We start from the raw sequence: 26,411 nt of genomic DNA, 5'->3' as shown, positions 1-26,411 counted from the left end.
TAGGGACCCCTATTCAGATGGTATCTGGGGACGGTCCAGACATAAACACTTTTGAGGTTATGAATGGTGCACGATTGTTTCGCAATCTCAGTTACAATACCACCATACTTAGTTTTTCATTTGCTCGATCTGATTGAGAATACTTAGCATATTTGCCTGAGAGTTCTGAGGTTGGGGTTTCCAGTCCGGCAATCCTGGGCAGAGTTTTCTCTGAGTACTTCCGTTTCCTCTTGCTCTCCAAAAACATCCAGATTAGGTTGACCGAAGATGAAATGTCATTCATGGGTGCCAATGTGAGTGTAAATTATTGTTTTGCTATTTGTGCCCTGTGATTGGCTGACTACCAATCTGGGTGTGCCCCGCTGTTGGCTACAGTCATTGGGGATAAACTCCCAATTCACCCACGACCTTAGTGAGTAATGTGGTGTAGAAAATGAATGGATAGAGTTTTTAGCATAGATAATCTAAGACTATGACGTGGTCCCAATTTATGTCCGGATTTGGGTTACACGCCATAGAAATAGAACTCTGTTATACAGTGAAGAAAATAAGTATTTGAACACCCTGCTATATTGCAAGTTCTCCCACTTAGAAATCATGGAGGGGTATGAAATTTTCATCCTGGGTGCATGTCCACTGTAAGAGGGATAATCTAAAAAGAAAAATCCAGAAATCACAATGGATGATGTTTTTAAGAATTTATTTGTGTGATACAGCTGCAAATAAGTATTTGAACACCTGAGAAAATCAATGTCAAAATTTGGTACAGGAGCTTTTGTTTGCAATTACAGAGGTCAAACGTTTCCTTCAGCTATTCACCAGGTTTGCACACACTGCAGGAGGGATTTTGGCCCACTCCTCCACACAGATCTTCTCTATATCAGACAGGTTTCTGGGCTGTCGCTGAGAAACACGGAGTTTCAGCTCCCTCCAAGGATTTTCTATTGGGTTTAGATCTGGAGACTAGGCCACGCCACAACCTTGATATGCTTCTTACGGAGTTACTCCTTGGTCTTCCTGGCTGTATGCTTCGGGTCATTGTCATGTTGAAAGACCCAGCCATGACCCATCTTCAATGCTTCCACCCCCATGCTTCACAGTAGGAATGGTGTTCTTGGGATGGAACTCATCATTTGTCTTCTTCCAAACACGGTGAGTGGAATTATGACCAAAAAGTTCAATTTTGGTCTCATCTGACCACAAATCGTTTCTCCCATGACTCCTCTGTATCATCCAAATGGTCATTGGTAAACATAAAACATGCCTTCACATGTGATGGTTTAAGCAAGGCAAACTTCCGTGCCATGCATGATTTCAAACCATGACGTCTTAGTGTATTACCAACAGTCACCTTAGAAACAGTGGTCCCAGCTCTTTTCAGGTCATTGACCAAGTCCTGTCGTGTCGTCCTGGGCTGATTCCTCACCTTTCTAATGATCAATGATACCCCATGAGGTGATATCTTGCATTAACTGACTATCATGTTTAGCTTCATCCATTTTTTAATGATTGCTCCAACAGTGAACCTTTTTTCACCAAGCTGCTTGGCAATTTTTCCGTAGCCCTTTCCAGCCGTGTGGAGTTGTACAATTTGGTCTCTGGTGTCTTTGGACAGCTCTTTGGTCTTAGCCATGTTACAAGTTTGAGTCTTACTGATTGTATGGGGTGGACAGGTGTCTTTATGCAGCTAACGACCTCACACAGGCGCATCTGATTCTGGATAATACATGGAGTGGAGGTGGACTTTTAAAGGCGGACTAACAGCTCTTTGAGGGTCAGAATTCTAGATGATAGACAGGTGTTCAAATGCTTCTTTGCAGCTGTATCGCAACAATAAATAATTAAAAAAATCATACATTGCAATTTCTGGATTTTTCTTTTTAATCTCTCATCTCTCTCACAGTGGACATGCACCTATGATGAAAATTTCAGACCCCTCCATGATTTCTAAGTGAGAGAACTTGAAATATAGCAGGGTGTTCAAATACTTATTTTCTTCACTGTAAATGGAGGCCACCCTGTATATGCTGTGATGTCACCAATTCATGTCTTGTATCGTGACTGCACTGTCCATTTTTAATCATATTATATCCCCAATAGCTTCAGAGGCAACCTGCCTTCCCTCTGAAGAGGAAGCGGCGCTACTGTGAGTACTTGGAGAACTGTGTACTCTATGTTTACACATGAATACACTCAAATAGTATTTCACCGTGAACGTGTCACACAGGCCGACTGAAGGAAAGGACGTTTCCCTCTCACCACGCATCGGTGAGATTCCATGACAAGTTGTTTCTCAAGTGTATAGGATGCAATATCAACGCTTCCCTCTTTGTTTCTAACTCAGGAGGAGAGCTCGAGTGACTTGGCCAGCCTCTTTCCTCACCTCGACATGGACCCTTTGAGCAACAGTGAGCGGTACGGGAATCAAACGGCAATCCCCATTTTGGGGGGAAAAAAATGATGCCGTGTTACTCACTTGTGACTAATATGTGTTGCAATGTGGGTCAGGAGCTTCGTGGTGACACGTCGCGTGTTCCTGGTGAGGAACTGGGAACTGGTGAGGGAGCGACAGATCCGACTGAGGATGGAGGGGAGGCGAGAGGGGGACAGCGAGGCGGAGGAGAGGGACTGGCGTGTCGTGTGCGGGGACGGAGCCAGTGGGGACGATAGCCACATCAAGTCAGGTCCATGAAGCAAGTGTGTGTGTTAGTTTTTGTTTCTGTAGGTGTCACACGCTCGGTACATGCTTCCTATCAAAATTTAACACTGGAACACACATTGTTCAGAGACACATTTTCCAAAAGGAAATAATGGTTAAAAACAACAACAACAACAACCTTCAAAATAAACTAGGCTGGGGGATATGGCCGTAAAATAAAATCTCCAATCTTTTTCCCCCCCGAAAAATCACATTTCCTATTTTAATCAATTTATTCCATTTTGTTTTTTTCCGATCATTATCTTGAACCAACTTCCACAGAAATAAAAATGGTTTTTCTTTCCAGTTAAGGAACGTGGCTCCTCTTGATACAAATGTTCCTTGAGTCAAAGTGGATGTAGAAAAATGGTCCCGAATAAATTTGCAATTGAATTCAAATTGCAGGGCTCGGCGAGTCCATTTGCAGAAGAAAAAGACACGTTGCACCGTTTTCCAAAACTCTGGCAGTCTTTTTTCATTTAGAGTTGCACACGCGAGCCAAGGCGAGTTCTGCAAAATGTTGCTCTGAAAGACATCCTCCGGGACAAATGCTTCCAACATGTTGTCGATAAATCACAATAAATTCATCTGCAAAATTCAGCTCTTTTCAGTCTGTGACTGTCTTCGCTGGGCTCCTTTCTTATCTAATCTTTTAAAAAAATGAAAAAGATGTTTAACTTTGTAATTATTAAAGTAGCACTTGCTTTTATGAAAAATAGCCACAAAAGCGGTTTGAAAATGTGCAAAATGGAGTGACGGTAATGCGAAGATGCCAACACTGACTGCTTTAATAAACGATTGCGTAAAATTGATAAATCGCTTAACTCTAAAATCAACTAAATCAAAGGGGAATCAAACAAAACTACTTACCTTTTGATAATTAATCAGGAAGGGTTACATGCAGATGGAAGATTATTGCATATGGGGGGGGGGGGTCTTGTCACATAAAGACTAAATACAGCTGACAGGATTTATTGACTCTTTAGCCATTTTTTATTAATGGGCTACAATAAAAACACATCTACTATTATCATCACTACACCACAGTGACAGTTTTGGTCATACACTGAAGAATATCATCAAATTTTCCCTCTACCAAAACGAGTCGTCCTTTTGTGTTGACACCACAAAAACTCGTAGGTCTTGCATGACGTCCCCCATGATGATGGAGGTTCTATACAGGATTTGGACACTTTCCCATGCTATTAATGAGAAAGCGTGTCCAAGTTTTTTCCTGGCACTGTACGTTCAGGATGGGGTTTTGGTGATGTGGATGTAGATGTGGGTGTCCTGTGTCTTTTCCTTTAAAAGCCTGCTCGTGTGCTGCGCTCACAGCCCACCGTCCTCATTGTTGGCTCCCTGCATCACCGCCTGCAGCACAAACTTAAGTGCTTTTCCAACCGCAGAATGCTTAAGCGCGCAGAAAACTCTCTCCGTCTCCATCATCCGCTGTGTAGAACCGAGCAGGCGGGCTTTTCCCAAGTTTTACTCTAGAGTCTCCCTGCGAGAGCTTGCAATGAAGAGCAAATAAGGTTGACAAGTTTAGGTACACCACTACAATACAATGAGATTTAATACAAGAACTGGATTATTTCTAAAGCCCCTTTCACATGGTCTGTGATTCCCATTTTTTACTTTTTCCCTATGTCAATATGCTGTATAAACGGCATGTCAAATGAATACCTCAACAGAGCATTATCAAAAAGGTGTACCTTATCTTGTTTCCAGTCTTATGTCATCCAAAATCCTTCCTTCCTGGACCGCCTGGACTAAAGTACTTGACTACTTCTCTCTATTCTCTTACCAGATATACCAGTAGGGGTGGTGGAAGTGACGATTTCCAGCAGTGACCCACACCCGGGTGGTCACGACTCCCCCGACTCGCTCACCGCCAGCCCCCACGTAAGTGAACACATGCAAGCAAAGTAGATAATTAATACTATCCATTTTCTAATTGGTATCCACGAGTAGTGGTTGTTTATCGAAGTGGTCTTGTTCATTGCAGCCCACTGAGAGCCAGAACAGAGAAGAAGAAGAAGAAGATGATGATGATGAGGAGGAGGAGGGCGAGGGCGAGGAAGGCAAAGTGGAAGACTGCAGCAGAGAGCAGAGGAGAAAGCGGCTGAATGATTTACTTTCGACCCTGCAGCATTCATAAGCTAACAAAAACGCATAAAGGCAAGTGGGGTGTTGTGAGTGTCAACGCTTGTTTGTCTCGATGTGCCCTGCGATGGACCTTTCCGATGGCGATCTTAAGCTCCGCCCCCTTAGCCATGTCCCACAAGCTTCCAAAATGGTGATTGAACAGAACATGTTTGAAGTTGATTCTCTATCGCGTATTCCAGATAATATTGGGGTATGTTTTTTGCCAAATGCGTCAGACTTGTCCCAAGAGAGTTCTACAGAGAGGTCTCGACTATTTCACGCAAGGATATGTACACGGAACTAAGATTTTGGACGGAGCAGGACGCAATGTCAGAGTTACAGCGAAACGTTGGCGATCGATGCAAAAATGTTTGACCCCTCACAAACTGCGTATGGAAATCCAGTAGAATAAAATAGGTGAATCATACTGCACATGTAAAGCAGGGTGAGTACTTTTTACTTGGAAAGATCATGAGTAATATGTTTCTAGTCTTTATAAGTGACTTTGGTTCGATTTTCTACAAGTGCATTTAAACAATTGTGATTAAGTCAGTGAGTGTATTCATTTGACTTGGCTCGTAATATAACCCAGTGCTCGGTCTTAAAAGTCTGATGTGATACAAATAGGCAAATAGACATTTCTCTTGCATGATGTGGCCCATTTACATATCCCTAACCCGACTCTTTGGCACGAAACATGACACACTTCATTCAGCAGGTCAGTGATACCCTAACAAAGAGAAAGCTGTTCTCCTGCAATGTATAACGCACTGATAATAATGAAATCAAACTCAGAGAAGATACTTCTCCCTCACTTACCTTCGAACATACAGCCTTGTGTTTGTTGATACTGTTCACATATAGTTGTACGTGCGGTCTTCCGCAAGCCTTAATTCATCGTAGAGACTTCGTCAACTGTGTTTTAGGCTTTGGAAAATGAATCAATCTAGCAGGATAGCTTTCATCAGAAATGCACGTTCCCCCAGCGCAACTGAGGACCATTTTCTTCGTAACATTAACTTTTCCAAGCGCACGCTACTGACCACCAGTATTGCTTGTGGGACAAACATGGTCAACAGGGTCGAGTCAAGCCAGGGGTTAAGACAATGCTGATTGGCTATTATTGTACGAGAGATTGACAGGTCGGAAAGGTCCATTGGCTGGCAATAAGTCCAGGGTGAAACCCCGCCTCCTGCCCGATGACGGCTGGGATAGGCTCCAGCACTCCTGCGACCCTTGTGAGGATAAGCGGCTAAGAAAATGGATATATGGATGATCACTCCTATCACATTGGTGACCCCTGCACGAGGGCTTGAATGACAATTTTTTTTTTTTTTAATTGCGGTAGTCAACTAATGTGACAAATGTCGAGTTGAAATCGATTAATCGATGACATCAGTGATATTTTCTCAGCATTTTTACACCACAGGCCGGCTTCACATAAAAACATATTTCAACTGTCTCACGTTGAAATAAAAAGAAATGATTAAAAATGCAAGTCACCATTATGATAATTGTATTTAGGGTTAGGATAACTGATGTGAGACCAAATATTTTGATGATGAAGAAGGAGTCTCCTCGCCACCAGTCCCAAGGTACCCCTCATGTGAATCATTTAAGAATAGCTCTAATTGGAATAACTGAACCATTTCCATCTTATTTTCATACTCTCTGACTTACAGAATGTACGAAGACCGTTTCGCCATGTCAGTCAGACGACTGACTTGTAAGTTTATGTGCGTAAATCTCAGGTGATGGCAATATTTGGGCGAGTCGAAAGTCTTCTGTAAATTGTCACCTTGAAGGGCAACTAGCCAAAAACGGAATTAGCGATTTTAACTGTTAAAGTAGTAGTCGGAGTAGTATAATCGACGCGTTGACTAATCGGTTCAACCCCTTAATACCCACTATAAATGCACAGATTGATTGACAGTATCTTCGCTTTGTGTAGGAAGGAGCACTCGAGACAAAAAAGGGACCAGGCTGGCCGCAGGACACCTGCAGGTGCTGCTTTCCAATCGGAAAACAACAACAACAACAAACACACGTAGGAGAGGAGCGGGGAGGAGAATTTCAAACCGCGAGAAAGACATCACGGCGTGCTCTGACAGCCACTGAACCGAGCGCGCTGAAGGGCATCACACCAAGGATGAAACCATGGCAACACATCTTTTGTCCGGGATGAAAGAGAGGGGAAAAAAAAACAGAGCGAGATTGCGAGAGAGGATCAACAGAAACAGACCAGCTGAAATTAATTTGCACTAGTGCCCGTGCACAGTAAAGACACTAAAGTGTGTGTGCCCCCCCACACAAACCCAAAATTGCTCCTCCTTGGGCACCTTAAAGCAAAGTGGAGAGGGAACACAGACCCTTGGTGGTTTTTGGACTTCGGGCAGGGAGTGCTAAGCTTTCAGAAAAGAGAGGAAGCGCGCCAGCTTAAAAGCACTTGTTTTGGCTTTTCTTCACATTACAAACCAGTTAATGAAGAAAACAAAAGGGGGGGCCGTGGAATTTTGGAATTGAGGAATTTTGGCACTGCTGCAAAAGAATTTCTAATAAGGTTTTAAGAAAGATGCTATTTTTTGTGTGCTAAAGATATCTATAAACACGAGGAATGTTTATTGTGAACTATTTTCTTCAAGTATGGCTTCCTGGGAGGAAAGGGGGGGGGGGTCAAATGTGTCTTCTTTGCATAGTTCAGACGGCCTTTGAGAATGTTTTCTTGACAATCAGAATGTCCCAGGGTGTTTTAAACAACAACAACGAAAAGAAAATGATGGCAAACATGAAATGCTAAGTAGAAGTGCCATGCTGTCTTGTGTCCAAGCAATATTTCTCCTAAAAAGCACTATATCACGTTTAGTTAGTAAGTTTTTTGTACAGATTGTTCATAGATTGTTCTCACTTTAGGGGCATTTGCTCAGTATGTACAATAAATAACATTTAGTTTTATGTACATAATACTATATGACTTACACAAGAATTATTCATCCATTTTTTTTTACAGCTGACCAATACATTAGACTATGATTGTAAACCTTTTTTATTTGTAATGTTTTTGTTTTTTTAGATAAGCATGTTTTTTTATTGGTCAGTGTGTTTTTTTAAGTTCTTGTGGCTTAAAAAAAAAAGCCAAGAAAGTGCAATTTCTTTGACTGTTTACATACCCTACATGTATTCCCCCCCTTTCCTTTTTTAAAGTGCGTCGCTGCAAGTGTATTATTATAAAATTTATAGCAAAGGTACATTTGAAGAGTTATCTAGTTTGCATGTGTTGTAACCTTTGCCTGTTGCCTCGAACGATGTGCATCTCAAACAAAAAAAAAACGTTATAGAAAGTACGATCAAATTTGTATTTTGTTTTTGCTTATATATCTAATAATAAAAAGCATTTTACGTCTACCAACTCTTGTTGTCTTGTTTACAATTCAATGGAGGAACATTCCATTTTGGCTTCACAGCGGCACCTAGTGGTGTTGACGTTGCTTAGGTCGTGTTTGTCCTCTAAAATGAGCCACAATGGAGGATGCGTAATCATAGTTGCAAGGTGCGGGGGAGGGCTGCGGATTACTCTGGGGAATCGTTTCTCCTCTTCCGCCCTTCAGTAACAACCGTGGCCGCTATTTATAGCGCAGAAGCATCGCGAGGACATTTCAGAGGGCGTCGTGTTTTGCAAAGGCGTCCTCTCGTCCTCGAAAGCATCGACCGAATGCCCGCGGAGGCAAATATTTCCAAAACGTTGTTGGTGGAAATGGTCGACGCAGAGGGTCTGCGCATGCGCGCAAATGTCAACCCAAGTATTGGCGGGAGACGTTTTTTTCTTTTTCTTTTTTTTTTTTTTAGGTTTTGTGCTTTCAAAGCCTCTCCCATAATAATGAATGTTGAATAAAACTGTCATGTATACAAGTGAGGTATCATTACGTACTTACCAGTCTTTGTTCACATGAGGCGTTAAAAGGTACACTATTTAAAATTGCCCTGTAGTAAGTAGTGGACTTTCATTAACAACTACTACAGCAGTCAAAAAGACAAAAAGCGCTTTTATTGATTTTTGATGTAAATTTGTGATGATTTTCATTTATTTTTATTCTTGGGAGAATATTTTTAATAATTAATTGCTCAGAGTTCAACCAAAAATGCTAAATATCTCCAAAATTTTACCTGTAGTAAGTAGTGGCTTCTCATTGCCCCCCACCACAGCAATAAGAACGAGGAAAAAAAGGTTTTTATTGAGTTTTCTGGTGAATATTGGTGACATTTTTGGAATTTTGTGGAATATTTTTGACACTTGATTGCATCCAAATGGAAGATATCCGGAAATTTTGACTTGTAATAAGTAGTGGACTCCCGTTGCTCACAACTAGACCATTCAAAATTATTTTTTAGAGATTTTTAGTGAATACTTTTGCCAATTAGTTGGACTCAGATTCTCGATAATGCAAGACAACAGCAAAGTTTGGCCGACAGTCAGCAGTGGACTCACATTCCCAACCAGAACACCAAACAGAATAAACAACAACCGTCCTTAATTTGATATTATGATCTTTTACACATTTGTAATCCTGGAACATGTAATTTGTAGACGGTCCCAAACACCGTTATTGTATATACAGTGCATTTGTAGTGATAAATCCAGCTACATTTTTCCTTTTTTTTGGGGGGGGGGGGTCATGTGGACTTTGGGGTAAAAAAAAAACAACAAAAAAAAAAACAGACCAACAAATCTGGTTCATACTGACACTGGTTTTATTTGGTGTATTTACAAACAAGCACATGCAGGAAGTGTACAGTGACGGGGACACCATTATGCAGCAATCATAATAACTGGCCACAGGGCAGCTCTACAGGCTACATGACACCAGAGACGACAAAGAGGAGGAGGAAGCTACCAACTACTACCCGTTGTTACACTCCCACTTGCTCAAGTGAAAAGTCCAGGATGAGCTTTCCCTGCCACGAGGCCTCACACCTTTCAGAACCCAGCAATACCACTCAGAAAGCGCAACAAACAGTACATCCAATAAATAAATATCGTGCAAACGAATGCATTGGCGGTCATGACCTTACGTTGGGATAATGCCCCAAAAATGAGAATCCGTCGAGCTAGACACCTTTATTTCTTGCCAAGTTGCCCATTTGACGGCGGCAAGATGAGTCGTCAGTTAGGAGCACCGGTCTCACTTAATGCTACTGTTGCCATGGTGACAATACTGCTACACTGCCATTTGCCACCAAAACAAAAGTGTTCCCTGATTGGATCAGTACGAGATATAAATAAAACATTTCACTCCATCTCTTTTTATTGATTTATTTTTTAAACCTGAAATGAAACGATTGCTCCCTGCACAGGAGGCAACCGATGACTTTCTAGCTAAGTAAACAGCTCTACTGTACATTGCGTATTAACCACATTTCGTACCTCGCCAAGCTCCAAAAATGAAAAGAATTACTAAAATGGAAACAGGCAAAGCAAAGTGCTGTGTATGAACAAAATTCACCGCCACCACATCATGAGCACTTTCTACTCGCATGACCACTGTAGCTAATATTGATGACGGGGACGCCTGACAATGGCAGCTTCACGGGTTAAAAGTGGATGCTTAAGCCAACAAACCAGTGGGGGGGGGGGGTAGCCTGCTGCATTCACTTCAGATAGTGACAGAGTAAAGATTAATGAGCCCATGCCAGATGGAACAAGTAGGAAATGAGTTGGCCTTAATAACTGTGTGACAATCATATTGAATTTCCTCAAAGGGCAGCCGGAAGCTCAACTGCAGAAAGTACTCGTCCTGCATTTGGCGGAAGAGGCCTTTGCGCTTGTCAATGAGGAAAAAGGAAGCTGTGCGTAGCTGCTTTACAATCGTATTGTTAGAGTTTCTGATTTTGAATCACATCAATTTGTTGGATAACTTGGAAAAAAATGCTGTTTTTTGTGTTGATGAGGATGGCTGGCAACTATTCCAAAAGCCTCTCTCGCCCAAATTCAGCCAGGATTGACGGGCTCCAAGTCACCCGTGGCCCTAATGAGGACAAGCGCTGGAGAAAATGGCTGAACGACGACGATCCATTGAGGCCTGCCGCCGATTGGGCCGGAGGCCGCGATTTGAGGAAATGCGGAAATGCGTTTTGATGTGACTTTGAGACGATAAGTGACGCACGCAGGAAGGAAGATATCGGATCTCAAACACGTACACCTCTTTGTTTGCATGACGACCACTCGAGAACCACCTTTATCGTCGCTGTAGCAACAGCGTTGCATTTGCGCTTTTGTGTTTAATGCAATATCAGTCTCACTTTATATATATATAGGCATTATTTATATATGTATTTATATGTTTTATATATATCTATATTTATACAGCAGTAAAATCTCAAACACGTATGAACTGGGGGGGGGGGCAATAAAACACATACACGCACAGCTACAGATCACTACATGATCACATACGCAACAAGAGGTTCTGGGTCAGTACTCCCAAAGTGGCCGCTGCCGCCGCCGCCGCCGTGCTGTCGACCGGGTGGCGGTCGCCGATCCGCGAGTGACGAAGCGCTATTAGATCAGCAGCTGCCGAGGAAAGCGGACATTGCAGGAAGGGCGCTTAACATGATATCTGATTCAAAAGTCACGATTTGACTCGCTTTGCGGTGAAATAGAACTCTAAGAGTACAGGAACCTCACGAGAACCTCTCAGTATTTGCCCAAGAATATATATCTATTTTTGAATGTTGAGTTAGTTCCTGGAGTCCAGCCGTTGCGGCGTCACATGATGAGTGAGGTGTAGCCAATCGGTACCAGCCCCTCTCTGTCTCCCTGGCGACAGCGGATCCAGTCTTGGTCGACCCCCCCCAAGACCGCGAGCTCCTCGCCCTTGCGGAAGCTGAGCTGGGAGCCCCCGCCGGCGTGGTCGCACAGTGTTCGCACGGACCTGAGGAGCGGGCAAAGGCGGACAAATGCAGGCGATGATGTCATCCCGATTACTGGAAGCTATAAAATTACAAGCTGAGGCTGGAAGGGGAGGGGAGGGGGGGGGCAACTTTTCATTTGTGGAGTCGAGCTAAATCATTGCGACGGTTTGCAGTTTTATGGAAACAAACCTCCTGTGTCGTAAAAGTTAAAAAGCTTACATAAAGTCCAGGTTTCAATTTGATGTGCTGGCGATGTTATTTTACTCTAAAAAATTGGATTGCCTTACTTATTTGACCTTTAATTGTATTCAGCAAAAAAGAGTGGCGGGTTAGATTATGCTATATTTTATTTGTTATGGATTATTTTACCTTTGTTTGCAATCTTTCACCAACTTTAGCACTGACATCCAAAATGTTTTTCCCACAGGAAACATTGGAAAAATACAAAACAAATAATCTATTCTATAAAAGTGTTGGCCTCACAGTTCTGAGGTCCCTGGTTCAATCCCGGACCCGCCTGTGTGGAGTTTGCATGTTCTCCCCATGCCTGCGTGGGTTTTCTCCGGGCACTCTGGTTTCCTCCCACAACCCAAAAAATGCAACATTAATTGGACACTCTAACTTGCCCCTAGGTTTGATTGTGAGTGCGGCTGTCGGTCTCCATGTGCCCTGCGATTGGCTGGCAACAAGTTCAGGGTGTACCCTGCCTCCTGCCTGCTCCAGAACTCCCGGCAACCCTCATGAGGACAAGAGTCAAAGAAAATGGATGGATGGATGGATGGATGGATGGATAATCTATTCTACGGCCAATTGCCCATCAAGATGCGCGTTCTTAATCATACCTGTGTGTTTTTTCTGTCGTCTCTGGAGTGTGAGCCGCATGTTCCGACACCGTGTGGCTCTCTTCCGTTGGTTCTGGGGTCTTCCTTAAAACTGGGAACGAAGTGCTGCTCACCATTCGGGTCAGCGCCGTGACACCGGGAGCCAACCACTGCGAGGGACGCCTGGAAAGTTGCATATGCACACAGAGATGGTGCCTTATCTGTTGAAGCCCCCCCAGAACAATAAAGTGGACTCACTTGCTCAGTGGTGCTTGAGCCACAGGAGTATTGGGGCTTTTAGAAGAAGGAGAGCCAAAGAGGCGACCCAGACTCCAGGGCGCCTGGGCGACAGAACTAACTGGGGCCAAGTCGTTCTCTCTCTGGGCCCGGTGATCCTGCAGACTGGTCCTCGTCTCCCCCAGGTTGAGCTCGGCCAGGTTCTGGCTCAATCTTCCTCCCCACCGCATCACAGCACCCCAACCCTGCTGGATGACCTGCGATTTTGAAGACAAACGTGAGCTCTGAATAGTCCGACATGACCGTGTCAGCGAGTGAGTACCTGTCCGGCCTGCTGAGCGAGACTGTCCTCCTCTATGTTCGGAGGAGGCAGTTCCCCAATCCTCTGCTCCTGGACCCACCGGAGCTGGGGACTTGTGTGGTCCAGACTGAGTGACCACCCTGCATCACTATTACTTTCATCCTCTTCGGCTGCTTGATGTCCGGGACCCGTAAAGTCTACCTCTGAGAGGCTTTCCACGTATCTGCCACCTCTCTTTTCCGACCGGGTGGCCTTTGTCGACTGACCCGCGTCCTGAACGCGGGAACTGCGCGCCTGTGGCGCGGGGTTGTGGGGCTCCAGGTGGTGGTGCTGGAAGAGCAGGTCGAGGTTGAAGGTGAGCAGGCTGAGAGGCTGCAGCACGAGCAGCAACTCCTCAAACAGCGGCTGGCAGCTGCTCAGCGACAGACGCATGAAGGAGGACGGACGGTAGTATGTGTCCAACACATCTGTGGATCAATAATAACTGTGGAAAAATAGTTGCAGAACCCCGAACACTGCAAGACTGTTCAGCCGCATCACTCGATCTGCACGACGAAGATAACCATACCTATACCTACAACTACACTTACCACTGCTAGACTGAAGATGAGAGACCCAGAAATCAAGCTGCTTTGAACTAAAAAAAAAAAAGGAGAATGAATTATAGCTCTAAATAAAGAAAACATTTCTGTCAGTTAAAAAAAAAAAAAAAAAAAACACACACTTGAGTAATCCGAGGACGAAGGCATTGAAGCGGTGTTTGCTCCGTTTCAGCTGAGGAAGTTCACCAACTCGAACTTGAAGATTGAAAAGGGCTTGGGTTTTAGGACCTGAATGATTGGGAGAAATGGGTCGAGTCCAGAAAAGACAGAAGACAAGGAGCGACACAGCGGAATTGCTCTTGAGTGTGTGAAAAAGAAAAGAGAAAATCTCAGGCCATTTATCATGAGAATGATAGCTGATGATACTGCACAGCATAAAACAGGGGTGCCCAGACTTTTTTACCCCAAGATCTACTTCTCAAGCATTCAGCATCTCGCGATTGACGATTTTTAATTTTTTTTTAGAATGACCAATGATGAAATAGAATGACCAAGTCACAAAGATCTACGAACTACAAAAATGCAAAACATATTTATTTTAAAGTATATCGAGGATTCTTTATGTGTAAATGTATGTTTGTGTGCCTCGTATAACCACATGAGCCAATATTACACAACATAATTAACTAAATATTTTTTGCAAGGATCTGAGTTCATGTTGATAATCACTAAACGCCATACGCATGAAAATGCACACCTGGGCTGTGTCACTCATGTCAGTGGAGTCGTTCAACTGCAGAGAGAAACCCAATCTCCGATGTCCTTCCACATATCAGCCATGGCTTTACAGCACCTTTACAGCTGCATTTTTTTGAAGATAATACAATGTATTTCCACCTTATTTTTAAAAGATCGTCTTGGAAGGATTTCCAGTTATTAACGACGATGTGACGAACCCGGAAACAATGCTCTGGCCGGTGGCGGCTTTCGCTGTTGAACTATATTGTGTGAAAAGTGACTGCTGTGCGGCCAATTTGGATTTTAGTTTGTCGTATTTTCCATGAACTGTTTGAAAATACCGCTCCACATTTCACTCCACTGGCAAATGAGGCAAACACACTTCAAAAATGACACTGTGAAAAAGTTGTACTCATGTTCGTTAGGATTTCTTAAGCGAGAGCTTAAAATAGGGAGGGACCTCGCCGACTAGCGTGATTTCCTGTACTGTCGTTGTTTGCACGTGCGGTGAGCTAAAGTTAAAAAAAATACGGCTGATGTCTTTTTTTTGTTGTTTTCTTGGCACGCCGTCGTGATCGACCGAAACTGCCTCGCAACCGACGCATTGAGCACCCCTGGCCTAAATCAAAACAATTGACTTGTATTTAAGTTCTGCATTCTCCCACCTGGCCGCGTTGTAGCCAGGACCAAACTCCAGGCCGAATTTGGCCTCCTGCCTGCAATCAGGTCACTCTGGTGGGGTTTTAGACCGTCCGTCAGCAGGCTGTGGAGGGCGGGGCAGAGGCACTGCAGCACTTGACGGCCCAGCGATGGATTTACTGTGCTGTCTCCTGATAACGCCTGGAGCCAGGAGGGGAAGGAGGACAGTGATTTAGTAGAAGGGAGGAGAACACACACGGGAGATATGGGAAATCCAACGCACGCAGAAAAGTTGACTTTGTTGAAAGAGGCAAAACAGCAAAGTGACTAACCTTCTGAACTACCGTCCGGGAAGAACTGAACTGGGCCAAGACGGCCTCAACCGCCACACTGACCGCACTGACGAGAGCTGGAAGGGAAGCAACAGCGTACACTTTCAAAACACAAAGAGGTGACACTGCAAAATTCCAAACGCACGCAAAAGTGGAACACCGCTACCTCTCTTTTCCAGTAGGTGCAGAGAGGACAGGCGGTATCCCATCATCGGATGCGGTACATCCTCGCCCATCCAGAGCGCGTCGCCTCTCTGTGCGGCTCCGGCGAACGACACGCTGCGGACAGCTGGCGGTGGCGGCAGGAACAAATAAATAAATAAATGAAAGGAAGGAAGAATGACTTTGAGGAATAAAAGCTCAAAATAATTAACATGCCCATAAGAAGCTATGGCAGAGAGAAATTTCATAACTAAAAATGTGAGCAGTGATGAAGGGAAGTCAGGGAAAAAAAAGCAGATGGTACTACAGAGGATTAGAAAAGGGAGTGAGTCATAGCATAGCACCGTTGTCCATGATGTGCTTCTTCTTGTATTATATTAGTGTATACAAAAGATTTTAACAGCTGTTTCCACAAAAATAGGATCGGATAGAAATAAAACAGGGGAATAACGAATCCAAAAAAATGTATGGAACTAAACTCACACTAACTAAACATAACTACTGTAGAGGGATTTAAATGACAGTAAGGCAACAACTAAAGGGTTTGGTGGCAAAATACAGTGGAACCTTAAGAGTTTGAAAATAAAACCCCTTTGGGAAATTTAAATGTAGTGCACTTTGGACCATGACGTTATTCTACAAACTAAATTACAACTCTTGAAAGCTGCACAGACGCCAGGAGGGAACAATACGGCTAAAAAGCTCACTGGGCGCCATCGTCAGCGTTCAAAGAGCGCCACGTTAGCGAAGTGATTCATGTAAATGACTTGCCTCCTAATAGAGGTCTAACGAGTGTGCATTATTTTGCGAAAAGGAAACTGGCACCCCACTGGTTGCATTTGATGAGGCGATTAATCAATATCATTGTTTGTGGATAAGCGGAGTCGAGCACTAAGCAGCGGGCAACAAAGGTGCATTGAGTGTAATTAAGACACGTGCTTCTAAATGACACTAAACTCACATTTTCAGTCATGGCTGTTATTTGGTGGAACGTGTCGAACAATTAGCTTTTGTTGTTGTTGTTGTTTGGGAAGCAAAGGATGCACGGTGATGGTCACGTTGCTGTTAATTGTGCAGAACGTCAGAAAACAGACATCGGGAAAAAAAAGAGGCATCCATACTGTTGTATTCACTCCTCAGTAAACGTTGGAGGTATATAGTGCTTTTGGATAAAATTTCACAATGAACCTAAGAGATCCCATAATCTTTTATAGGTGAACTTAATTGACCTTCTAACTTTTGAATGCACATGGCCCACTATACCTCATATTCCAGAACTTTTTGTACAATTTGATGTTCGACTGATACTTTGAAAAGACGTCCAGGTCCAGAGATTTCTGTGACTCTTCCAGTCTCTTTGTTGGAACCTGCTGATGACAAAGTGATACTCTAAGCTCTGCGGTCACTGGTAAGATACTACTGATCAATTTTTAGATGTCGCATTGGTCTCATGATGTCAAAATGTGAACAGCATGATGAAGAGTACACTTAAAATTTCAATTCTAATTAAAGCAGGACATTTATTAGTTGATTCATGAATCAAACACCTGTTGTAAAATCAGCTCCTGATAGAGAACATCAAATTGTACGAAAAGTACTGAAACACTGAACAAAAGGTTAGAGGTCAAATTAAGTTCACCTTTAGAGGTTATAGCGAATTAACGTTCATGGTAAAATTTCACCCAAAAGCCGAACGGCCCTAATTTTTTTTGTAAGCAGTAATGTCCTGTAATGTGTAAACGTGAACGTTGTGGAAATATGGAGCAAAAAGCTGAGCGCTTCATTGATTTAACAACATTTGCGTTGCCTGTGTTCTGAATACACAACCCCGGAACAACTTCAGAGTCGAACAGAACAGACGAGTCACACGGAGGACAGATGGACAGAAAAGGGACAGTGAGTGGTGGCGGAACCCAATCGATCTGACAGAAACAGATGTCACCTCTCCGAAGACGATTTTTGCAGCTTTAAAAAGGAAATGTAACATGGGACGACTCATTGATATTCTTTAACACTGATTTCTGATTGCAATCACGACACAGTAGTGAAAAAGGAGAATAGAGACATGATGGAAGAAGAGAAACAAAGATCTTACTGGCCAGGCGTGGCTCCTGAGAAACCTGGTAGAGTTTTGGGGGCAGAGGAGGAGCACAGAGGGGTATTGTGGAGTGCAGGTGCGGGTAGTAGAGCGGGGCGGCGAGGGCGGGCAGAGTGTGTGAGCGGGGGAAAAGGGGCGAGCTGAGGCCGGAGCCCACCGCACCGGGAGGCAGCGCTCCCGAGCGTTGGGGAGGCGAAAGGGCTCCGATGGGGGACAGGCGAGGAGGGGAGCCCCCGTGCAGTGGGCAGTGCTTGGAGCGGTGTAGGTAATAGGTGGGCAGAGGGGGCAGCTCTTTAGACGTCCTGGTGTTGTTAGCGTGAGGGTCTGTTTGCTTTTTTGGAGCGCATGGATTCGTCATCATGACATCTATGTTCTTATATGGGGTGGTGCATTCTGAAGCATCCGCAGCAGGCGTGTGTGCAATATTCTCCTTGTCACTGCAGTGCAACGAGTCCAAATTACACTGAGAGCTCAAACTGTCATGGATTGTGCTACCAACAGGAAATTGATTTTTTATATTTTGATTTACTTCCTTCCCAGGGGAGGGAGAGCCAAAATGATCCCTGGAACTAAAGACTGCGCCAGAATAAGCCCATTGAGGGCCAACTTGCGTGTCTGAGGACTCTCGGCCGACGTGGGCCTGCGGCCTGGAATTTATATTTAAGTGACTCTCGTGACGAGAAGTAGGGCCAGCGTGGAGAAAGTAGGGTTGGGGAGGCCGAGTAATTGAGAGTGAGGGGGAGGGAACTACTTATTGCAAAGATGCAGGAGAAATGCAGGAGCGGAGTGGACAAACAATGGAGACACCACAATGGGATTGCATAGGAAGAAGTTAAAAGAAAATGTGGTAGACAAACGGGAAGGAGAGAGATGCAGAGAATGTTAGTGTCTGTTGAGAGAAAAATGCACACTTATGAGTGTAACACAGCAGAAAAGACAGTCTTCGCATCATTTCAACAGTCACAGTGATTCATGAAAAGCAGGACACTTGCATTTTAGCAGCTTGGACACGACGAAGCATGACACGAAACCTACAGGCGAACCAGTTCATGTGTCAATCAACAAACAAGCTACAGGTCTCAGTTGCACATACACTAACACACACACATTCTAGTGAGTACTTCTGGTGTCCTTCTCTCCCTCCATGCACAGGTAGTGGTACTTACTTCTTTTCGAGTTCCTCCAGCGGGTACAGCACAAACTAAGATCAGACGTCAGATAGGATTGCAACGTTCTCGAGTCTAATCCCTCTCAACTAACAGTAAACGTCCCTAATGGGCACTCGCAGTTTTATAACAACACCATTTAAACATGTAAATGTACTCAATAACAAGTGGTTCTGAAAGTAACAACAAGAAATAGTTTAACAACAAAGTAGCTTGTTTTGACTCAGGTTACTTGAAAGTAAACACGCGATACTTCCTGTTTCAAGGGCGAGGTTGTCATTAATTGGTCGAGATTCTCAGCCCCGCCCCTCTAAAACTTAAAGATGTACACACCAAAAACGTTAAAATTGAGCTCACCTATTTGCTGCAAACTAGCCTTAAACCCGGTTAGTCTCAGTTAAAATGACGCACTAATTGTGGTAAGAATGATGGAACTGTATTGTTTCTTTTACCTTCTGACCGCGCCGCGTGAGATAAGTAATCCGATCCGAGCTATCTGTCAAGCTAAGCGAGAATCGAAAACGAAAACATCAACCTCCGATAAGGGATGGATTTTAAAAGTCGCTAACACAGACAGCAAACACAGATTATAATTTTTAAAGGTACGTAAAAGAGATTTGGTGACTTTACCAGAAGACTTTCTACCTTCTCCCTTGTCTTGGACTCCAGAGGCAATGAATAATTGAGTGAGACCGTGATGATGTCACACTGAGATAACCAGGAACTGGAGACTATCCAACGTCCTCATATTACCTCCAGCATCTTTCCCCCTTTCACACACACAGTCGTCCCTCACTAACTTTTAGCATTATGCATCATGCCATTCTGTGACTCATGCTCATCATCCATCTTACCACTCATGTTCCCTCCAATGTGTCCTTAACCGTTCCTTTCAATTACATTGCAATGTTCCTATATTATTAGGTTAGGTCATAAAATGAAGTTTTCCATCAGTTTCAAAATGAGTCATAAAATGAGGACCTTGTAAAGACACACTAGGCAGAAAAGTGAAATTGTGGTAAGCAGGTCTTGCCTTCCAGTTCAGAGATCTAGAGTTAAAATCTCAGCTCAGGCCCCACTGTATGGAATTTGCGTGCTCGCCAGTACACCAAAAACATGATGTTTGATGAACTGAAAATTCTAAATAAACCATATTTTTGAATATGACTCAAAAAGTAAGCTTCTTTCGGCTCGTCCCGTTAGGGGTCGCCACAGCGTGACATCTCAGAGTCCAAGGTGTATCTGACCTCTCGCCGTAAATCAGATGGACCAAAGATCCAGCTCAACCTTACGACGACAAGCACTTCAGAAAATGTATGTCTGGATGAAATACTGAACACCGACATAAATACGAGAATATTCAAACACCGCCCAGGAAGGCTCAAGATGAGATTCGAACCCAGGTCCTTAAAAACTGTAATACAAAAGTGCTGACGACACGTCTTGCTCTGGTGTTGTGCGCAATTACTCTAATTGTGCTTGACGACTCTTCTGTACTGTTTTATTATACTGAGTGTTTATCCAAAAGTATTGGGCCAACTCCTGATTGGTATTTGTTGTGTGTTGAAATACTCGCTACTTGTGATCTCAGAATTGTGTGTGTAAAGCAAGAAGGCGGTCTGTAGTCGGTCCCACACTATCTGCCTATCCTTCACCATTGCACACACACAGTCCTTAAATTTCAGATTATATGATAAAAATGGCTTCTCACCAGCAGTTCTGGACTCAAGAGTCCTCCCGCCATCGGCCTGTCCTCGCACCTCTGCCTCCTCTTCTTCCCGCTTGTCCTCCCTCTTCAGCATGTCTTCAGGCTCCCACTCTTTGCCGGTCATCCACAGGCTGCTGTCACTGAGCGAGGAGCCCATCTTGTCGCCTCGTCCGCTCTCCTCGTCCACCCTCTGCAGCATCTCCTTCAGCGCCGCCATGGAGGTGAGGGCTGGCGGTGGCTGCATGAACAGGGCCTGGGCCTGAGAAGTATATTCCCACTGGCTGCCTCCACTGCCCTCCTTCGCCCGTCTCCATTTCAAGTTGTACAGTATGTCGGGGTCCGGGGTGATGACCGAGGGGTCGGGGTCCGGGTCGGTGATCACCTTCGTCGTAGTGGCACCGTTCTTGCTGCGGTAACGCAGCTCTTTGAAACTGGTGACCTTTGGAACTGGGGAGCTCTTTTTCACCATTTCCACGTGAGATTTTCTTAACTGAGCGGGCTGCAACGGAACGTCGGCGTCAGGGGTGAATGCTATCAGCCAATCGAAGCGCTCGGGTCGTGTGGAGTTAGCCAGGAGGGTGCTGACTTTAAGAGGTGGCACGCTTGGCGGGATTGGTGGTAATGGGCGAGGTGGAGGAGGAGGGGGAGGTGACTCTAGCGCCTCACATGGATAAAAGCGGGACTCGAAGCTTATTTTTGCTTTAGAGTCCTGTGTGTGACTTAAGGTGGTACTGTAATAAGCATCCGTTGTCGGAATGCTGCTCTTCTTCCGTCTTCGAGCTATCTCTGAGAATGAGGTGGTTCTCTGGGCCTCTTTGCCCTCCTCTGTTTTACACTCCCTGGGAATAGCTGGCCTTCCCTTGCCAGCCAACCTGCCTCTGTTGCTATATGGATCTTTATCCATTAATTCAGAATCAAATTCCTTCTCCTCGCCATGTATTCTGAACTCTCCATCTTCCTCCACCAACGTCCCGACACAGTCGCCAAGCTCTGGGCTCAGTTTGAGGAGCTCAGCTTGGGTCAGCCCTGCGAGCATCAACAGCTTGCGGATCTCCACATCTAGAGCGTGGAAGGAAGGAGGAGGAGGCAGTGCTGGTGGCAGTAGTGGGGGTACACCTGGTGGGGACACGGTGGAGGAGATAATTGGTGGAGGAGGCAAAGGTGGTGGGCGTGTGGTAGGTGGCGGTAAGGAGAGGGGAGTCTTTTCCTGTTCTGCTTGTAGGGCGGCAAGGCGTTGGGCCTCCTTCCTGGCCAGGTGTCGCCTCCGAGGTGGAGGAATGGGAGGAGTCGGGGTGGGGATGGATGGAGAGGAGGTGGTGTAAAGGGTGAGGTACGGGACAGGTTTGGAGGTGGGGAGGGGAGGGATGGATGGCGGAGATGGGGGCAAAGGTTTCTCGCACCGAAAGGTGGTGAATGTGGGAGAGGAGGAGTTGGGCGTGAAAGTTGACAACGTGGGCGAAGTGGAGACAGCCATGGAGGTGGTCTCCCGGCTGATGTTGATGTAAGTGTGGAGGTCGGAGTTGACGCTGGCGTGACGGGCCGGAGGCTTCGGGGGGCGAGGTGGTGGGTCCGCGGGGGAAGGGGTGAGGGAGTCCGGAGCAAGCGGATCGTCACAGTCTGACGGAGCGGTCAGGTCCACGCCGGCGTCTGAAAACTCCTGCGATTCTCCCATGAATACCCCGCTGCTCTTGTAGAGCTTCCAGCCCATGTCGGCGTTGCTGATTTCATCCATGATGTCAGTAAGGTTCTCCTCATCCAGATCCCCTAGATCAAGCCCCTTCTCCTGGAGTCTGGCTATGTAAACCAGTTTAATCTCCCTGTTGACCTTCTCAAGGCGATCCAGATGGTCCAAGCGATCCCTCAAGACATCCCAATTCTGCTCGCCCTCCAAATCCCAACGGGCCACTTGGATCAACTGACTGAAACGCTCCATTTTCCCAAATTCCCCGACTGATTCCAGGAAGTCAAGTAATCCCATCTTGGCGACTTCTGGATCATGTTTGACTCCCAAGTAGTCAGGAGAAGGGGTGTCCAAGGCTGAGGGATAGCCCTCATCTGGGGATGAAATGGGGGTGTGTGACGTTAAAGTGAAGGGAATGCGTCTGATTGGTAAGGAAGGGAGAGAACGTGCAGGCGGCTGACATTGGGAAGAAGACTCTTTGATTGACACCGACAAAGACTCTTGGTGTTGGGGAGTGTATTGATCGGCGCAGTCCGACTCCAGATCGGAGCAGGAGCTAATGGAAGTGGAGGAGGATGAGGTAGAGGAGGAAAGTGAAAACTCCAGCAGGGAGGGAGGGCAGTCGCAGCACGAAGGCACCAGGGTGTCATCGTCATCCTCGTCATCGTGGTCGCCATCATCGTCGTCTTCGTCATCAATATCAATGTCCCCACTGCTGCTCTCATCATCTTCTTCCTCAGATTTGATATCTTTCTTGTCATCGAGATCTGCTTTTTCTAACATCTCTTGGCCGAGTTGGGGAGAAGGCTCCGGCTTCACTTGAGAGGAAGCCCGAGGCTGCTCCTTGGCCCCCATCTCATCTTTCCTCTGGGGCGCCACAACCGGAGGCGGAGGAGGAAGCTGTAGTTGGTGCCTGAGAGAAATAGTGTTGTTGTTGTTGTGATTATGGTTGAACATGCTGTTGTTGTCCTGCGGCGAACGGCCGTCACAGCACAAGCACGGCAGGCTCGGCTCGTTGCAATTGGGGTCAAGAGGGAGAACGGAAGGAGTTGGGGAAAGAGGAGGTGCGCTTTTGGTAGCCGCTGCCACCGTACGGACATTCTTGGGTTTGGGCTTAGCTGATTTGAAGGGAATGGAGTTGTGTTTCTGTGCAGAAAACCTGCTTTGACTGAGGGGTGCTCGAGGCGGCACCGCCGGCCTGGTCCTGGAGGGAGCGACAGGAGCTTTAGTCACCTGTCTGGGGGAGGATGAAGTGATGGTGTTCTTGTTCTTATCCTCCTTCTGGACAATACGAGACTTTGGTCCAGCGTGGGTTGTGGTCCGCCTGCTGATATCGAAACGTCGCGGTTTGGCGGGCTGAGAGGAGCAGCTGGCGGACTGCATTCTGATAATGGGATTTTTTTTTTTTTTTTTTTGGTAAGATATTTTGGTTGCGCTTTTAACTGATGCTGGGCCACGTTGAATTATGATCCACTGTGATGGTCACATCTTGGACTGGCTTTGAAGACCCTGAAATATCAAAACAGACTTATGGTGAATTTTGATAATGTGCATTATATGACGTTTTTGCATTAGTCCTTTGAAAACAAAGCAATTATTTAGAGCAGGGGTGAGCAACCTACAGGTTGTGTGCCACACACCAAGCGTATTTGATCCAGCATGCCATGCAAACAAATAAAATATGACAGGCCGGGTACACCCAGGACTGGTCCTCAGCCAATCATACAAATGTACACATAGAACCATGAATGGCCACATCAATGGAGAATTTAAAGTCTTCATGGAACTTAACATGCAGGTTTTTGGAATTTAAAAAGTGCCCAAGAAAGCTAAAAGATAAAAAAAAAACAAAAAAAAAACAAGTATTGCAGGATTACATAGCATAATAAAAAAATAAACAAAAATAAAAAATAAAATAAAATATACAGTTTGTAAAGAAGAATAAAACAACTAAATTAAAGGACAACTAAAATTTTCCTGAAATAAAGAAAGGGGGCGGCACAGCGGAGCAGCTGGTAAAGCGTTGGCCTCACAGTTCTGTGGTCCCGGGTTCAAACCCGGCCCCGCCTGTGTAGAGTTTGCATGTTCTCCCAGTGCCTGCGTGGGTTTCCTCCGGGCACTCTGGTTTCCTCCCACATCTCAAAAACATGCAACAGTAATTGGACACTCTAAATTGCCCCTAGGTGTGATTGTGAGTGTGGCTGTTTGTCTCCGTGTGCCCTGTGATTGACTGGCAACCAGTTCAGGGTGTCCCCCCCCTCCTGTTCGTTGAGAGCTGGGATAGGCTCCAGCACTCCCCGTGACCCTCGTGAGGATAAGCAGCAAGGAAAACGGATGGATAAAGGAAGGATGCAAGGTCTTGAAAATGTTATTTATGCTGTAGCCGATAAATAGTTTAGAGCAATCCTCCTTATGAAAATTACAATCCAATTTGTGCTCCAACGCTAATCATCATCATCATCATCCTCATCATTATCGTCAGCTGTTTGGCCCGCTCACTGCTGGTGTTGCCTGTCTCCATCTGTGCATCCACCCTCTTCAGCTCATATGATAATGAACATGAATGCAATTATGTATATTTTTTCTTTTAAAGCAAGACAAGAGGAGCACATGAGCGTCCCTTAAAGCTACGAAGGGCTGCTTTAAGTGGAGCATGAAATAATCAGGCAGCAGCCAGCAGTGAGGCTGCATGAGAAGGAAGGCTATTGCTCAGTGCTGCACTGTGCCCTTTCACGTCACCGGAATATAAATCACACACACACACACACACACGTCTCATTGTTGATTGGCATGCCGAGGACACCCCCCCCCCCAAAAAAAAAAAAGAGACAGCAAACTCCTTCGAAAAATGGGAAGTAATGTCATGTAATTGGACTCTGCTGACTGTGTACTCTATTGAGCCTGCATCTATTGATCCCATACACATGATGGAGACTGGGAGGAGGAGAGAGGAACGGAGAGAGGAAGGGAGGCACCATCCGCATCGCCCTTATATGAAGGCCTATCCCCTATAATTGTGCTTTTATTTACAGTACGCTCTACATAATGCCATGGTATTTACCTGATATATATATGTATTTTAACGATCGCTTTAAAGGGGTAGATGTGATTCGTGAGAGGAGGAGGATTCACCGCCCGGACGACCATCCTGGCACTTTAGACGCACCAGTCGACAAACGAGGCAAAAATGAACATGACATCTTTGAGTGCTCACCATCAGGGAGAAGGCGTCCATCCCGTTGGTTTCAGCCCGTGTCGGATCGCCTCCCTAGCGGACGTGAAAAGCGACAGACTCCCGGTCCTCTCGCGAGCGTCGAGACTCCGCGGAGTGCTACGATCGAAAGATGAGAGGGAGGGGTGGAGGGGGGCGTCGGTCACGTGGCCACCATCTCGCCCGGTGTGTCACGTGACTCCCGCAAGGGTGTAGCAGTCCATTGAGACCAGGCACCCGCACCGCCATAGCCGCACGCTGACCACACCTCTTTGGGCTGCATGTTGACGTTATTACTTTCTAACACTCCTACTGGCTTTCATCAGAACTTCATTGCTACAAGCTACTTTAATTTGAAGGGGCAGGTTGATATTCGGCCAGCACGCTGGAAAGTGGTAACGGCGTGTGCCTCACAGAGGAGATTCTGAGGGAGTTTGCAGGTTCGCCCAGCGCTTGTGTGGGTGTTCTTCTTCTTTATAATGATAACAAATGGATGTGGGAAGCAACAATTTACAGTTCCCAGCAACACTGACAATTAAGGCAGCACACTGAGAGGTTTGAATTTTGGCTTGCGCAGGTTTTCTCCATTGCAAAAACATACGTTATGTTGTAGTAAGACTAACAACAGGAAGGTGAACTGGAGGTGGCAGAAATGAAGATGTTGAGGTTCTCGCTCGGAGTGAGCAGGTTGGATAGGATTAGAAATGAGCTCATTAGAGGGACAGCCAAAGCTGGATGTTTTGGAGACAAGATTCGAGAGAGCAGACTTCGATGGTTTGGACATGTTCAGAGGCGAGAGAGTGAGTATATTGGTAGAAGGATGCTGAGGATGGAGCTCCCAGGCAAAAGAGCGAGAGGAAGACCAAAGAGAAGGTTTATGGATGTGGTGAGGGAAGACATGAGGGCAGTTGGGGTTAGAGAGGAAGATGCAGGAGATAGGCTAAGATGGCAAAAGATGACACGCTGTGGCGACCCCTAACGGGACAAGCCGAAAGGAAAAGAAGAAGATGTTGTAGTAAGACTAAA

The 26,411-nt window shown here is 45.4% G+C and overlaps 2 protein-coding genes across 7 annotated transcripts in view; one reads left to right on the top strand and one right to left on the bottom strand.

The window, feature by feature from the left end:
* Positions 1-8,243, top strand: part of LOC133500492 (histone-lysine N-methyltransferase ASH1L-like) — a 29,287-nt gene extending 21,044 nt beyond the window's left edge. For 4 of the 6 annotated variants that reach the window (XM_061819223.1, XM_061819221.1, XM_061819222.1 and 1 more), the window contains 7 exons: positions 2,101-2,146; positions 2,228-2,268; positions 2,345-2,415; positions 2,509-2,684; positions 4,506-4,600; positions 4,704-4,876; positions 6,795-8,243. In XM_061819223.1, the coding sequence (XP_061675207.1) occupies positions 2,101-2,146; positions 2,228-2,268; positions 2,345-2,415; positions 2,509-2,684; positions 4,506-4,600; positions 4,704-4,856 (582 nt within the window). In that variant the 3' untranslated portion in view covers positions 4,857-4,876; positions 6,795-8,243. Of the gene's footprint in view, positions 1-2,100; positions 2,147-2,227; positions 2,269-2,344; positions 2,416-2,508; positions 2,698-4,505; positions 4,601-4,703; positions 4,881-6,794 lie in introns of those variants that run through there. The other 2 variants (XM_061819225.1, XR_009794927.1) reach the window with 2 other exon arrangements.
* Positions 8,244-9,573: 1,330 nt separating this feature from the next.
* On the bottom strand, positions 9,574-25,515 carry rusc1 (RUN and SH3 domain containing 1). Its single transcript, XM_061818789.1, has 11 exons — positions 25,389-25,515; positions 20,497-23,683; positions 15,526-15,648; positions 15,360-15,436; positions 15,054-15,228; positions 13,833-13,938; positions 13,699-13,745; positions 13,130-13,575; positions 12,829-13,064; positions 12,592-12,753; positions 9,574-11,769 (listed from the first exon to the last, which is right to left on the bottom strand). The coding sequence occupies exons 2-11, from the start codon at positions 23,555-23,557 to the stop codon at positions 11,604-11,606; spliced, it is 4,599 nt and encodes a 1,532-aa protein (XP_061674773.1). The 5' UTR covers positions 23,558-23,683; positions 25,389-25,515; the 3' UTR covers positions 9,574-11,603.
* Positions 25,516-26,411: the final 896 nt, after the last annotated feature.

Source organism: Syngnathoides biaculeatus, chromosome 5, assembly GCF_019802595.1.
Source record: "Syngnathoides biaculeatus isolate LvHL_M chromosome 5, ASM1980259v1, whole genome shotgun sequence".
Lineage (NCBI taxonomy): Eukaryota > Metazoa > Chordata > Actinopteri > Syngnathiformes > Syngnathidae > Syngnathoides > Syngnathoides biaculeatus.
Note: the sequence above shows the minus strand (reverse complement) of the source record. Positions and strands in the feature narration are given on the sequence as shown.

Coding starts and splice junctions, on each gene's coding strand:
- rusc1 (XM_061818789.1), bottom strand. CDS start 23,557: ATGCAGTCCGCCAGCTGCTCCTCTCAGCCCGCCAAACCGCGACGTTTC. Junction 13,576..13,698: donor TCATCTTCAGTCTAGCAGTG/GTAAGTGTAGTT, acceptor ATTGATCCACAG/ATGTGTTGGACACATACTAC. Junction 11,770..12,591: donor ACGACAGAAAAAACACACAG/GTATGATTAAGA, acceptor CCCGCTCCTCAG/GTCCGTGCGAACACTGTGCG.